The 13,190-nt window shown below is 46.1% G+C and overlaps 2 protein-coding genes across 2 annotated transcripts; both read right to left on the reverse strand.

The window, feature by feature from the left end:
* Positions 1-1,716: 1,716 nt before the first annotated feature.
* On the reverse strand, positions 1,717-2,543 carry LOC125510107 (NDR1/HIN1-like protein 12). The gene has a single exon (XM_048675197.1). It carries the CDS (start codon positions 2,474-2,476, stop codon positions 1,796-1,798), a length of 681 nt encoding a protein of 226 aa, XP_048531154.1. The 5' UTR covers positions 2,477-2,543; the 3' UTR covers positions 1,717-1,795.
* A 2,936-nt stretch (positions 2,544-5,479) lies between these two features.
* Positions 5,480-9,881, reverse strand: LOC125510106 (two-component response regulator-like PRR95). Its single transcript, XM_048675196.1, has 7 exons — positions 9,499-9,881; positions 8,376-8,537; positions 8,152-8,282; positions 7,875-8,027; positions 7,258-7,646; positions 6,181-6,883; positions 5,480-6,074 (listed from the first exon to the last, which is right to left on the reverse strand). Exons 1-7 carry the CDS (start codon positions 9,689-9,691, stop codon positions 5,982-5,984), a joined length of 1,824 nt encoding a protein of 607 aa, XP_048531153.1. The 5' UTR covers positions 9,692-9,881; the 3' UTR covers positions 5,480-5,981.
* Positions 9,882-13,190: the final 3,309 nt, after the last annotated feature.

The following is a 13,190-nucleotide window of genomic DNA, read 5'->3' on the forward strand; positions in this document are numbered from 1 at the left end:
ACCACATTATCTGAGTGTAGGTGCTTCTAGATTGTATGTCAGAAACTAGTCAACGATTTCAAACCGGAATTGGTTGTTCATAGTCAAGGTACCCCAAAAAATTATGAAAATTCTCATAGATATGGCTACTTTGGTAGATTCATAAAATATCTCAGAAAATTCAATGATATAAGGGTTGTCTCAACAATCAAGGATGCAATCGTCGAGTGCATCTACACCTTATTTTAAGTTTATGGTGACATTTGTTTAATTACAAACTTACACTTGTTCATTGGAACGAGGCGAAGCACTTTCATTTTCTTGAGCTTAAACTACCCACAGTGAGAGTAACATATGTGGTAACATCACACTTATCTAGGCAAAATAGATGATGTGGTATATAATTAATGAAGAAAGAAATGCATGGGGTAACATAGCTAGTTACTGTAAGATCACATATATCAAGAAAAGATGAGTCTACAACCTAATAAATGAAGTGATGCATGACACAATACATATGTTATTACCCACTGTGGAGGTAGTAACATAGACTAGTAACATATGCATGTTACTATTCTAAGTTACTTACCACTGTGACTAGTCTTAAAGAGTAAGAGTTGCCTGATTAATTAACGTAAATGGACCTAAAATCGATGCAACGACACAAACTATCAAGGAATATGACAATCTTGAGGGTACAACTAGCCAACCTTACACACAAAAGAAACACCGCACAACGCCCTAGGAGAAAAGCGGTGTCAAGATAGCATTCAAGCATCACCGTCTTAGCTCCTCCGGGAGCAAGTGACTCTGACTTTACCATCGGTAACCACATACGCCACCACGACCGCACATGCACGCCGAAGAGCGGACTACCACAACGTTACCACATTCCCCCAACCTAAAAAGTGCTTAATATACAGATTAACTACGGGCTGCTTATAGATCTCTCCTCCTACATACTAAACCGCCCCCGAATCTCTCATACTAAACCTCCCCTGAATCTCGAGCACAAGGGATGTTAGAGAAGATAACAGTACAATACCCTAACTTTCCTTCTGTTCGTCCATATAATTAAGGCTAAAATGACTTAAATTAATCTCTAATTAAAGATCTAGTATGCACATTTATAGCAATTACATACAAACAAGCTGATGGTGAGATAAAATTAATTTTGGATTATTTATATCTACAGTAATTACCAAAAGTAAATAACCTGCTAATAGTCCGTAACATTCCTTCTTCATATTACACTAGACGAGCACTGTAGCACCGTGACTTCCCTTTTTTAAGTTAGAGGATCCGGCTCCCCCCCCCCCCCCCCCCCCCCCCCCCCCCCCCCCCCCCCCCCCCCCCAACCTCGTTGTTCCCCATACACGAGCCGCCTATGAAAAATGCCACTAGCCTTTGGTCCATCTGACCCGAGGCAACTCCTAACATCGAAGCAATGCCATATGTCTCATCCTTGCGATTGAAGGGTTTTCTCGGAGCTGCCCCGAACGTAGGAGGAACCACTCCACTGACGCCTTCAAGAAGGTAGCGACACCCTTGCCATCGGAGACTCCGGCCATCCAAGGAGAGAAGAAAGCCTTCGCGGGCATTGCCTGGCCCACGGTCAGCCCAACCACGGCCGGTTCACCCACAACTTCACACTTTGATGTCAATGTGAAACCATGCGCATTTTGCACGACAAAGTTAGAAATGACAAGGCACCCCTGAAATTAGCTGGCCCCCAAAAGAAACATTATGCTTTGTTCCTCAGCTCATTATTCTGTTATTGCCCACCCAAACTTGCCAGATCTGGCGCGAAACAAACTCAGGCGTCCACGGCGCACTTCGGGTACTCGAGCAGCGGCACGTCCCCGGCGCCGCCGCCTCCGGCGGCTGCCTGCGCGGTCAGGCCGAGGATGGCGTCGCACCGCACGTACAGGTCGCGCCACGCGCTCTTGAAGGGCCCGGACCTGTACCTGACCCGGCCCATGACGACGAGCCGGAGCTGCACGCGCCCCGCCACGCAGTCCGCGTGCAGCGCGTCCACCGCGTCCGCCGACACCGGCACGGGGGCGCCCCCGTCGCCTCCTCCCAGCAGCGGCGACATCGCCACGTCGGCGCCGGGGTCCTGGAGCACCAGCGGGAGCTGCGCCGGCGGGGCCACCATCTCGCCGCGGTACGTCACGTAGGCGAGCAGCCGGTCGTAGACCACGGCGGTGCGGTCGCTGGGGTTGTGCAGCAGCAGCGTGAACTGCACGGTGGCGGAGAGCGCGTAGGGCGTCGCCGCCGAGTTGTTGGTGCCGTTGGCGGCCGCGGCGCTCACGAGGCGGTACACGCCGGCGCGCGCCACGGTGGCCTGCGGCTTCATGGGGCGGTAGACGAGGAAGAGCGCGAGCGCGATGATGGCCGCGAAGACCGCGGTGGCGAGGAGGGAGGCGGCGAGGGCGCGCCTGCGGCGTCCGTCGCCGCGGTGGATCTCGCAGAGGTTCTTCTTCGAGGACTCCATCGAATTGCCGTTCGTTGCGCCGGACTTTGGTGCCTTGCCCGGAGCTTTATGGTTGCCGTTTTGGCGCTACGCCGCCGGCCCCTGGCTTTCTGCTTTGGTGTTCCGTGCACAGCACCGCATCCGCGTGCCGCCGTCGGATCGCGGGAGAGACAGCATGCGTAGCTGCAATGCTGCGTGGTACGCGCGCGTTGGGCGCTGCCGGCGCATACGCTCCATCGGAAGCCAACAGCGAAGCAGCTTGCTTTTTTTTAGAGAGAGAGAGAAGTGAAGCAGCTTGCTGTGTGCTCGGCACTGGCGATGGACTGGGCCGTACAGGTAAAGAATGGGAACAGGGCGGCCCACTGAAGCCCGGACCTGGCCCCAATTGGCGCATGGAGCCGATCCAAATGCCGTTAGAGGCGAAATCAAAAATCAAAAGGGTATGCAAAGATCACTCCCCGTCTTCTCTGCCGTTCACAAATGGGGCACTGTGTGCGTCATTTTTTGCAATTTGGAAGATTTTCAGTTAAAAATATTTTATCTCGTAAATCACGCGTCCAAATCACGAACCGTTTTCACCGTTTGATTTCTCACATTAAGATGTTTTGAAACCAGACCCCGTGTTAATAGGTTTGGACAAACTTATTTTCACGAAAAAATTAAAAAAAGGAACCGTAAAAACAAAAATAAAAATGTATGAAAACCGTTAAAAAAGCTTAAAAATAATACCCGGAAGCATAATTCTGCCTCATCTCTTTTTTTGGAAGCACAACTATGCATTTCCCTTTTCAGGAAGCACGGGTGTGCTTCTCGCGGAAGCACACGCCGTCCTTCTCTCTTTTCGGTAATCACAACTGAGCTTATCTCTTTTTCAAGGAATCACAATTGTGTTTTTCCTTTTCGGGTTGCACAGCTGTGTCTCTCACAGAAGCACAAATTGTGCTTTTTTTTCTAGAGAAGCATTACTGTGTTTTTCTCCTTCTTGTAGAAGCACAGACTGCGCTTTCCTTTTTCTTCCAGTGCTTCTCGCAGAAGCACACGCTATGCTTCTCACGGAAAAGCACAACTTCCTAAAAAATTCCATCAAAACCTAGGAAAAACCAAGAAAAGCAAAAAAGAAATTGAAAATGAAAATGTCAGGAAAAAAACAGCATGCGATGCGCACCAGCGCCCCCGCGAGCGCCTGCTGGAAAGACCCTCGAAGGGGTAACCGCTAGTTAGTTCCTCCCCATTAGTGGTAAAGTTGCAAAAGGAGCTACGCTCGTTCGTCAAATTGGTGGCATGTCGCACACAAGGCGCCCCACCTAGGCCGGCCCATGCAGTGAGTCATACTGTAGCAAGTGGCACTTTGTAGCGACCTTGAGCAATGTACTACTTTTTTCATTCATTTTTTAAAACAATAAAAGGAATCTTTTTAAAAAGGGGAATATTATTTGAGGTATTTTTTGAAAACATGGAAATTTTACCAAAAAGTTGAAACACAATTAAATACAAAACTTTCTTCAACAATTTTTAACATTTTTCGAAAAGAACATTTTAGGAAAGTGTTTTTTCTGAAATATTTGAACAATTATGAAATTCCATTTTTTTTGGAAAACATCAGCAAATTTTAGAATCCCAAACATTTTTAAAAATGTCGGACATTCAATTTATATAATTTTCAATCAATGTTTTGAATTCAGATTTTTTTAAACGTGAGCAATTTAGAAATTTGAAACACAATGTATTTATTGTTGAACGTTTATTTAAAGTTCCAAACATTTTTTAAAAGAAAAAAGTCAGAAAACAAAATAATATAGAAAGGTAAATAATGAAATGGAAAACACAAAAAAACAACCGAAAAATAAGAAAATAAAAGACCGGAACGGATCCCAGTAGGTTCCCAAAACCGTATTTCAGCAGACTACACTGCACTGGATTGGGCTGGCACATTTAGTTCGTTCGGTACCACCTGTGTGCGTCTTGCTGATAGTTTGAAGTAGAGAGTGCCATATAGGATTTACCAGTTTGCAGTGCTACTAATCTGCTAGTTCATTATGGTAATTCAAAGCAGCACTCCGAATTATGGGAAGGCATAACAAAAGCGATAAAGGGGGCGAAAGCTTCTAGTAATCATTATAAGCTAAATGTGGATGCTACGTGCTTTTTGGATGGCTCAGGAGCTGCTATAGCGATTATACGGCCCTAAATATATTTCAACACCATGTAACTTTAGTAACCTTCAATGATAGAGGCCACGATGATTCAAAAAGGTTTTGGAGCTAACTATGTAACTTTAATAACCTTTAATGGTAGATGCCACGATGATTCAAAAAGGTTTTGGAACTAGGTAAAAATTCGGGTTGTACAAATATTCTTGTGGAGTTTGGCTCATTGAAGGTTAGGGAAGTTACATGATGTTGAAATATATTGCTCGCTTCTCTTATCAGCTTAAACTATTTGAACTTTTGAAGTAACTGGCTGAAGTATGAATTCAATATGATATCAGAGCAAAAAGTCTTAAGTTCAAGACACTACCAACATGGTATTAAGAAAAGTTTCTGCGCCTATAACGTTCCATAGACTAAAATAGCCTAGACGTGAAGAGGAGTGTTAAAATATATTGCCTGTCTCTCTTCACCGGTTAAATCTGAAATCTATACACAACTATTTTAGTTAAATCTGAAATCCATACCCAACTATTTTAGTAAGGCAGGAGCTTTATGTAAGAGTAGAAGCTTCAAAAGGTAAATTAGAGATTTATCTAGTAGGAGATGGGTATCTTTGAGAGAGCTTACAAATTAGCTTGATTTTGTTAGATTCAAACTCAAATTTGTATGGAAACATGGATCGTTCTAGCATTATTCAGTCGGAATGTAATAAATAATGTAACTTTGTTATGATTTACTCCCACCGTCCCATAATACAAAAGCATTTTTTTAAACGCTTTTATATTATAAGACGGAGGGAGTAATGAAGCTTGCCGAATGGCTTTCCTTCAATAGAAAAAAAGATGCCATCCCAAGCGATCATCCGAACAGACCGTATCAGAACAGTGCCTCAAACTTCAAGCGGCCGGTAATTTACACAGGAAAAATCACGCAAGAACTCGCCGAGCCATCGTCCATACATGGCCAGAAGTTCAGTCAAATGTACGAAAAATTACAAACTGCCTTTGAATATAAAATGAATCCATCTAGTACGGAAAGACGACGGCATTTTGCTGAGGCAGTGAACTAAACTGCAGCAACGATGCTCAGTTCAAGAAAGCACACAAAAGAGTGTCTTAGGACATCCTTGACTGACACCTTTGCAACCACACAGAGTGAAACAAATATGGCAGACATGTAACAAGTCAGGCAGTGTGTCCTCTAGCTGCCTACTGACGAATTCTACTATGTACGAGCTAATCTATGACAAGTCAGCATATACGTAGGATACAAGAAAGAAAGGTTGATAGTTGATCACCACTTTCAAAGAACACGCCGACGACCAGAACACCCAGTAGGCGCAGCACGGCAAACGGTTGTCACCTGTGGTGATATACCTAGCTTGCTTGAATGTTCGGATCTTGCCTAACAAACTGACCCTTCACCCGGGGACGCTGCTCTGCAAGTAGTTTCCTGCTCTGGTACCGCACCTGCGCAATAATGGAAAAGAATGTAAACCCCAGCTCCTCCAAGTAGGTGAGATGCCAAAAAAAAATTGGATCAAAATGGAAAGGTAAGATTAGTTCTTGTGCCTACCTTCTTCTCGAAGCACCTTTCTTTCCTCTTGAGCCGGAACTTGTTCAGTGCAATCTCACGTTGGCTCAGCTGATGCGAGCCCTCCATGCTTGGATTTTCAGTAGCACTGTCAGATGCGTTACACTGTTCAGTAGGAGTGGCCATCCGGTTGGAAGAGCTTCCACAGGCACTGCCACTGAGAGCATTGCCAGAGTTGTTCAAAGAGTTGTTCAACACAGTACTACTTCCGCTTACGCTTTCGCCGGCCATGGGTGAAACCTGCTGAGGGTTGCTGTCTGAGGGGATTTCAACGTGCAGATGCTTTTCATTTGCAGTCGGTGGAGGTAGCACTTCTTGTCGCTGTGTGCTTTCAGTCTGCTGACAGTCCATCTCTGCCAGATCATTCTGCTGCGATGAAGTTGCTTGCGTGTCCACCTCTTGCGACACTGGAGTTCTGCTATTCCAAATAGGAGGACCTGACTGTGGATAGAGAAGGGGTGCCACAGGTGCACCACTCCAGAATGGCTGCCCGTCAAACGTGAGGCCTCCAACAGGAACAGGAAGTGCTACAACTCTGATAGGATGGCAAATTGGGTCGGCCTTGTCTGCAAAGGGAGCTGCCGAATCTCCATTTTTGTTTTCCAGATCTACGCGTGTTGCTGAGGTGCTGCATGGCTGAGCATCACCAGCGTTACCAAAAGAGGATATAGGCCTACAGTTGTACCTGTGAACAAGAAATAATTTCGACCGTAAGATGTCTTTCTAGGTCAAACAACAATAGGATCTCCTATGTACTCTTGTGTAACTGTGAAACAAGTAAATGATGCATCAAGTTGCAGTAGTAAAGGCACTGCAAGAAGTTCCATGCCAAGGTTTGTGGCATGACCATATCCAAATTCTTCCCTATTATGCTTGCAATAACACATCCTGACAAACTGAATTAGACGGTCCCCTCACCATGCTTGTTAATAAATGATGAAAATATACGTGGGAACAAAAACTTCAACCAGAGAGCACTACACTTGAGCTAAGCTTATAGCTATGTATGGATGACAAAAGCACTGATACCAGAGCAGGCAAAACAAAAGGTACACTTACAATGAAAAGGCAGATGAAGTTGAGTGGTTCAGGGTTCTCGTATCATTTTTCTCTTGGTCCTCTGATCTGCCATAGTCAGATCTTCTGAGAGAAAGCTCCAACTGATGGGCTGGGATGGAGAACCACTTATCGCCGTTTCCTTGAGAGTTTGTCCTCACAACATCCACCTCCATCGGTGTGCTAGGCTTCGGTTCATCATCAATTATATGGACTACCTCGATATCTGTCGAGACTTTCTTGCGCTTATTATCACTAGGGTTTTCAGGGTCTCTATTTTCCAGAGTGTTTTGGGGGTCAGTAGATGATTGCCTTTCTGTTATCTGCTTAAACTCCAAGAAACTGTTGGTGTGCTTGCTCTCAGCTTCCGGTTCTGATCTTGTGCAAGAACTCTGCATGAGGAATACTAATACTTAGTTTATGCAAAGCAGCAGCAACATCTCTAGGTTCAACATAGAGGAAATCACTGATTGCTCACTGATTGCCCTAGTTTCTACTACTAGCTATCAGGTACTTTAAGAATGATGGCTCATAGACAAGAGGGAATCGCTGATTCCATGTTACATCAAACAATCAGCGCTTGAAAAATAATGCAAAATTATGTTTTCTGCTAAACTTACTTGAGCGTCACTTTCTTGTTCACTGAATTCTCTATTTTTACGGACCACATTTTGAGTTGGATGTTCATCTTTTGTCACTTCAGTCTTTTGCCCGTGCTGTTCTGCGACATTCTCTTCTTGTTGTATCTGCTGCACATCGATCTCACCATTTGCCTGTAAAATAGCGTCACAGAGGTTTTAGTGGTCAACTCCAGTGAAGGAAACGGATCAAAGTTCTAATCTAATAAAATAGAGAAAGAAACAATTGTGATAAAAAGATGCAAGTATGTGATCTTACAAGTTGTTTTCTCCAAACGTGTTGCCACAAGTTCCGTAACTCGTTCTTTCGTATCGGCTTGACAAGAAAATCGGCTGCGCCCTTCAGCATGCATTTGAAAACCATGCTAACTGCATCATTTGAAGACATCACTGCATAGGCAGAAAAAAAAAATTAGCATTAGACTAAGCTGCAGGAGTAGAATCTGAAAAATGAAACGAGATTGACATAGTTTGGGCACATACTTATGACAGGGATATTCTTGCATGCGTCATGTTCCATGATCGTGGAGAGTAGGAGGAACCCAGACATCAAAGGAAGTTCAACTTCAGTGAGGACAAGATCTATTTTGAACGATTTTTCCTTTAGTAATTCCCAGGCCTTGACACCATCAGAAGCTGCAGAAACTGCAAGAACGATATGAAACGTAAGCCTGAGGAAATATGACAGCCTCTGCTAAAATCGTGATGAAAGATCTACAAGAACAAACTAAGGGCTCCTTTGATTCAAAGGATTTGCATAGGAATTTTGGAGGATTAAAATCCTTAGGAATTTTTCCTATGTTGGTTGTTTGATTCATAGATTTGAATCCTATAGGAATTTTTCCTAAGGAACTTTTTGTACTACTTCCCATAGGATTTCTAGCATCCATTCAAACCTCTTTGGAAGAATCCTTTGTTTTTTCTATGATGCAATCAAACAACAGAAAATCCTATAGGATTGAGATGAGCATGACATTTCAATCCTATATTTTTCCTATTCCCATGTTTTTACAATCTCGCGAATAAAAGAGGCCCTAAAAGGGCACAACGTGTTGAAAATTGAAATAAATAACAACTTTGCATCATTCTGAAGAAAATCGTACAATTTCAACATATGTTTGATTGTGCTAAAATCATGCTACCACATAACTTGGGTATGGCCGTGTGAGTAATTATGTTCAGTTAATCTTAAGAACAACTTAACACCAGGGATTAAAGCGTTCAAACCGTGCTCGATGGCCGCAGAGCAATTTTCGGGTATTTTGAAGAAGAAAAAAACAGACTAAGGGATCTAATATCAACACCAGAGCTGTCATGTGTCATCTCTAGGCAGTAGACACCAGAAGTAGCATATCTGTCGAACTTTTCGTAAGGCTATTGGGAAGTGGATCACGAGCCCATCAGACCAGAGCAAGCATCTCCTATTCCTACCTACCGCGCCACCATGGCGAAACACTCATACGAAGTCGAACTCTGTAAAACAGGCAGCCACCTCCCGATCTGCCCGCACACCACCAACCGGAACTCGATTCGAACTACCGACTCGACAAATCAACAAAAGCTGCGGCGGCCGACGGATCGGTGGGAGGGTAGTCGAGGTGCGCACCGTGGTAGCCGCACTTGCGGAGCAGCGCGGAGATGACGTGGCGCGTGGAGTCGTCGCCCTCGGCGAGCAGCACCCTGACGGGCATCATCGGCAGCGCCCGCCGAACCTGCTCCTCCCTCCCGTCCTGGTCCACGTTCACCACCTCCCTCTCCTCCACCCCTCCTCCTCCTTGTCCTTGGCCGCCGCGCACCATCCCGGGCGGCTCTGTCTGATTATATCCCCTCGCCGGAGCCCGGCCGCCTCAGCTCGCAGATCAAGTTTGCCTCCACCACCACCAAAGCTTCTTCTTCTCCTCCTCCTTCTCGCGCTGGATCGCTGGAAGCTTCGAAATCGGGATCGAAATGCCAGTGGAGTCGCGATGGAGACGATTAAAACTAAGCGGCCGCGGCGGAGCGGCGCTATATAGCCCCGACGCCCCGCGATGCCGACAGGTGGGCCGGGGGCCGCCGGGGCCCGCGGAGCCAGTGGGCGGGGACGCGGCACGTGAGTGGGCGCGCGCCTCGGGGGAAGAGAAAATATCTGCGCGCGCTCGACCGGCGGGCGGGGCCGCCACGTCACGCGGCGCGCCCGCCCGCGCGGGATCGCGGCCAAGGTGACGTGGCGCCGGCTGGGCCAGTGGTTCGGCCAGCGGGCGGTCCGCCCATGCCGGGCGCGCCGCATGGGTTCGGCGAGGAGGGGGAGGGGAGAGGATCAGGCGATATTTTGCCGGGCCCGCGGGGGCACGTTGTAGGCCGCGCGGGAGGGGAGCCCCGATCCGCGGCTGGCGCGCGGGACACGTGTTGGGTCGGGAGGCGCGCGCGCCGCGGATGGGTGGCTTTCGATCCGGTTTTAAAATCGTGCGGCTGGGGAGGGGAGGGGTGGGGGCGGGGGCCAGCGGGAGCGTGTGGTTCTGGGCTTCGTGGGGCTGTGGTGCGGCGGTGCGGGGGCTGGGTGGTTGGCGCTTCCGCCGGGTGGGTCCTCGATAATATCTCGCGCACCGCAGTGGTACTATTTTTTTTTCTCACCGCGGTAGCTGTACTTCCTGCTGGGGGTTTGGACTCCGTTTACCCGATCATGAGAAAGAGTTATCTACAGCCGGAAGGCAAATTCGGCCTCATATACGTCCCTGCGGACACGCCCGGGCACGCCAACGGACGCATCTATGAATAGGTCATTATACTTCGTCTCAGTATTCACATATCTCAAATTCAGACTCTTAAATTCATACATGTCGATCATACAAGTCAATGTCGCATGTAAATAACAAATGTCGGTACCGAGCATAAATAGTGTTTACATAAAAATTTATTTTTAGTGTACAACTCAAACATCAGCTCTTTGGTTTTCATTATGGGTCCACATATGCTTAACAAGATCATTGAGTAGCTGCGTGTGCATCTGATGATCTTGAAGATTCTGATGCATTTGTAGAAAGTTCATAAGCTGAGTTGCATCTTTGATCTTCCGGGATTTCAACTTGTTCTCCAGGTGCTTCAAAATCATTGGTTTGGACGACACCATCACCCTCATGCTCGACAATCATATTATGCAAAATAACACTATTGAGAATACAGGATCACCTAGGTGTGGATTAGTGGGATATCATCTGTATTCGTGTGTGTACCTTAGCCTTCCGGCCATCGCTGGTTCGTCGGTGAAGGTCCGCGCATGGGCAGCGACGGGTGATATAGAGGGCAGCTGCGAGGTGGCTGATGGCTTCGGTGGGCTTCCCATCGCTTCAGCGCATCCCTCACGATCGGACTAGGGTTAGGAGTGGGGAACCGTGGCGGCGGCGAACCTCGTACCTTGTGACGTGGTCCCCACCTCCTTTATGTGGCACTGCATGACAGGGGCCCACAAGCCTTGCTTGGGCTGGACGCATCCGATCAGGGCGTGGGGCAAGGGTTCAATGGGCCATTGGGGAAGAAATCAATCTAACATTCTCCCCCTTGATCTCATCATATACTTTTAACTTTATACTTTGAAGTAACTCTTTTTAAAGTATTCGTTCCATCACAGATTTGCATGTAGAGTGATGTCTACTATGTAAATTTATTCTTGTAGACACGTGTTGAGCCTTCAAGCGCAGAGTTTTGTAGGACATCAGCAATTTTCCCTCAAGTGGATGACCTAAGATTTATCAATCCGTGGGAGGCTTAGGATGAAGATAGTCTCTCTCAAACAACCCTGCAACCAAATACAAGAAATCTCTTGTGTCCCCAACACACGTAATACAATGGCAAATTGTATAGGTGCACTAGTTCGGCGAAGAGATGGTGATAAAAGTGTAACATGGGTGTTAGAAATATATTTTATAATATGAATAAATAAAAACAGCAAGGCAGCAAATAGTAAACGGGCACAAAAACGGTATTGCTATGCTTAAAAATGAGGCCTAGGGTCCGTACTTTAACTAGTGCAATCTCTCAACAATGCTAATATAATTGGATCATATAACCATCTCTCAACGTGCAACGAAGAATCACTCAAAAGTTCCTATCTAGCAGAGAACATAAGATGGAATTATTTGTAGGGTACGAAACCACCTCAAAGCTATTCTTTTCGATCAATCTATCCTAGAGTTCGTACTAAAATAACACGAAGCTATTCTTTCCGATCGATCTAACCAAGAGTTCATACTAAAATAACACCAAAGCAAATTCAGATAATATTCAATCCAACACAAAGAACCTCAAAGAGTGCCCCAAGATTTCTACCAGAGAAACAAACACAAGAATGCATCAACCCCTATGCATAGATTACCCAATATCACCTCGGGAATCCGTGAGTTGAGTGCCAAAACATACATCAAGTGAATCAATATGATACCCCACTGTCACCACGAGTATTCATATGCAAGACATATATCAAGTGCTCTCAAATCCATAAAAGTATTCAATCCGATAACAACGAAATATCAAAGGGAAAACTCAATTCATCACAAGATAGAGAGGGGAAAACACCATATGATCCGACAATATTAACAAAGCCCGCGATACATCAAGATTGTGACATCTCAAGAACACGAGAGAGAGAGAGATTAAACACATAGTTACTAGTACAAACCCTCGGCCCCGAGAGTGGACTACTCCCTCCTCATCGTGGTGGCCGCCGGGATGATGAAGATGGCCACCGGAGATGATTTCCCCCTCCGGCAGAGTGCCGGAACGGGGTCTAGATTAGTTTTCGGTGGCTAAAGAGCCTTGCAGTGGTGGAAATTCTTATCTAGGGTAACCCCGAGGGATTTCGGAATATTTGTGAATTTATAGGGTAAAAGGGGGTGTGTGAGGCCACTGAGGTGGGCACAACCCACCTGGGCACGCCTGGGCCCCCATGCGCACCCTGGTGGGTTGTGCCCCCCTTGGGGCACCCCCAGGTGCTGCTCTGGCCCACTAGTGGTCTTTTGGTCCATAAAAAATCAACAAGAAGTTTTGCGGTGTTTGGACTCCATTTGATATTGATTTCCTGCGATGTAAAAAACAAGCAAAAAACAGCAACTGTCACTGGGCACTAGGTCAATAGGTTAGTCCCAAAAAATGATATAAAGTTGCTATAAAATGATTGTAAAACATCTAAGAATGATAATATATTAGAATGAATACTTCGTAAATTATAGATACGTTGGAGACGTATCATAGAGCATGTCTCATCATCACGGTCTATCCCCGATAGAATCAACACCTACAACACACTCCTCTGTTTTGAAACAGATT

This window comes from Triticum urartu, chromosome 5 (genome assembly GCF_003073215.2).
Source record: "Triticum urartu cultivar G1812 chromosome 5, Tu2.1, whole genome shotgun sequence".
Classification (NCBI taxonomy): Eukaryota; Viridiplantae; Streptophyta; class Magnoliopsida; order Poales; family Poaceae; genus Triticum; species Triticum urartu.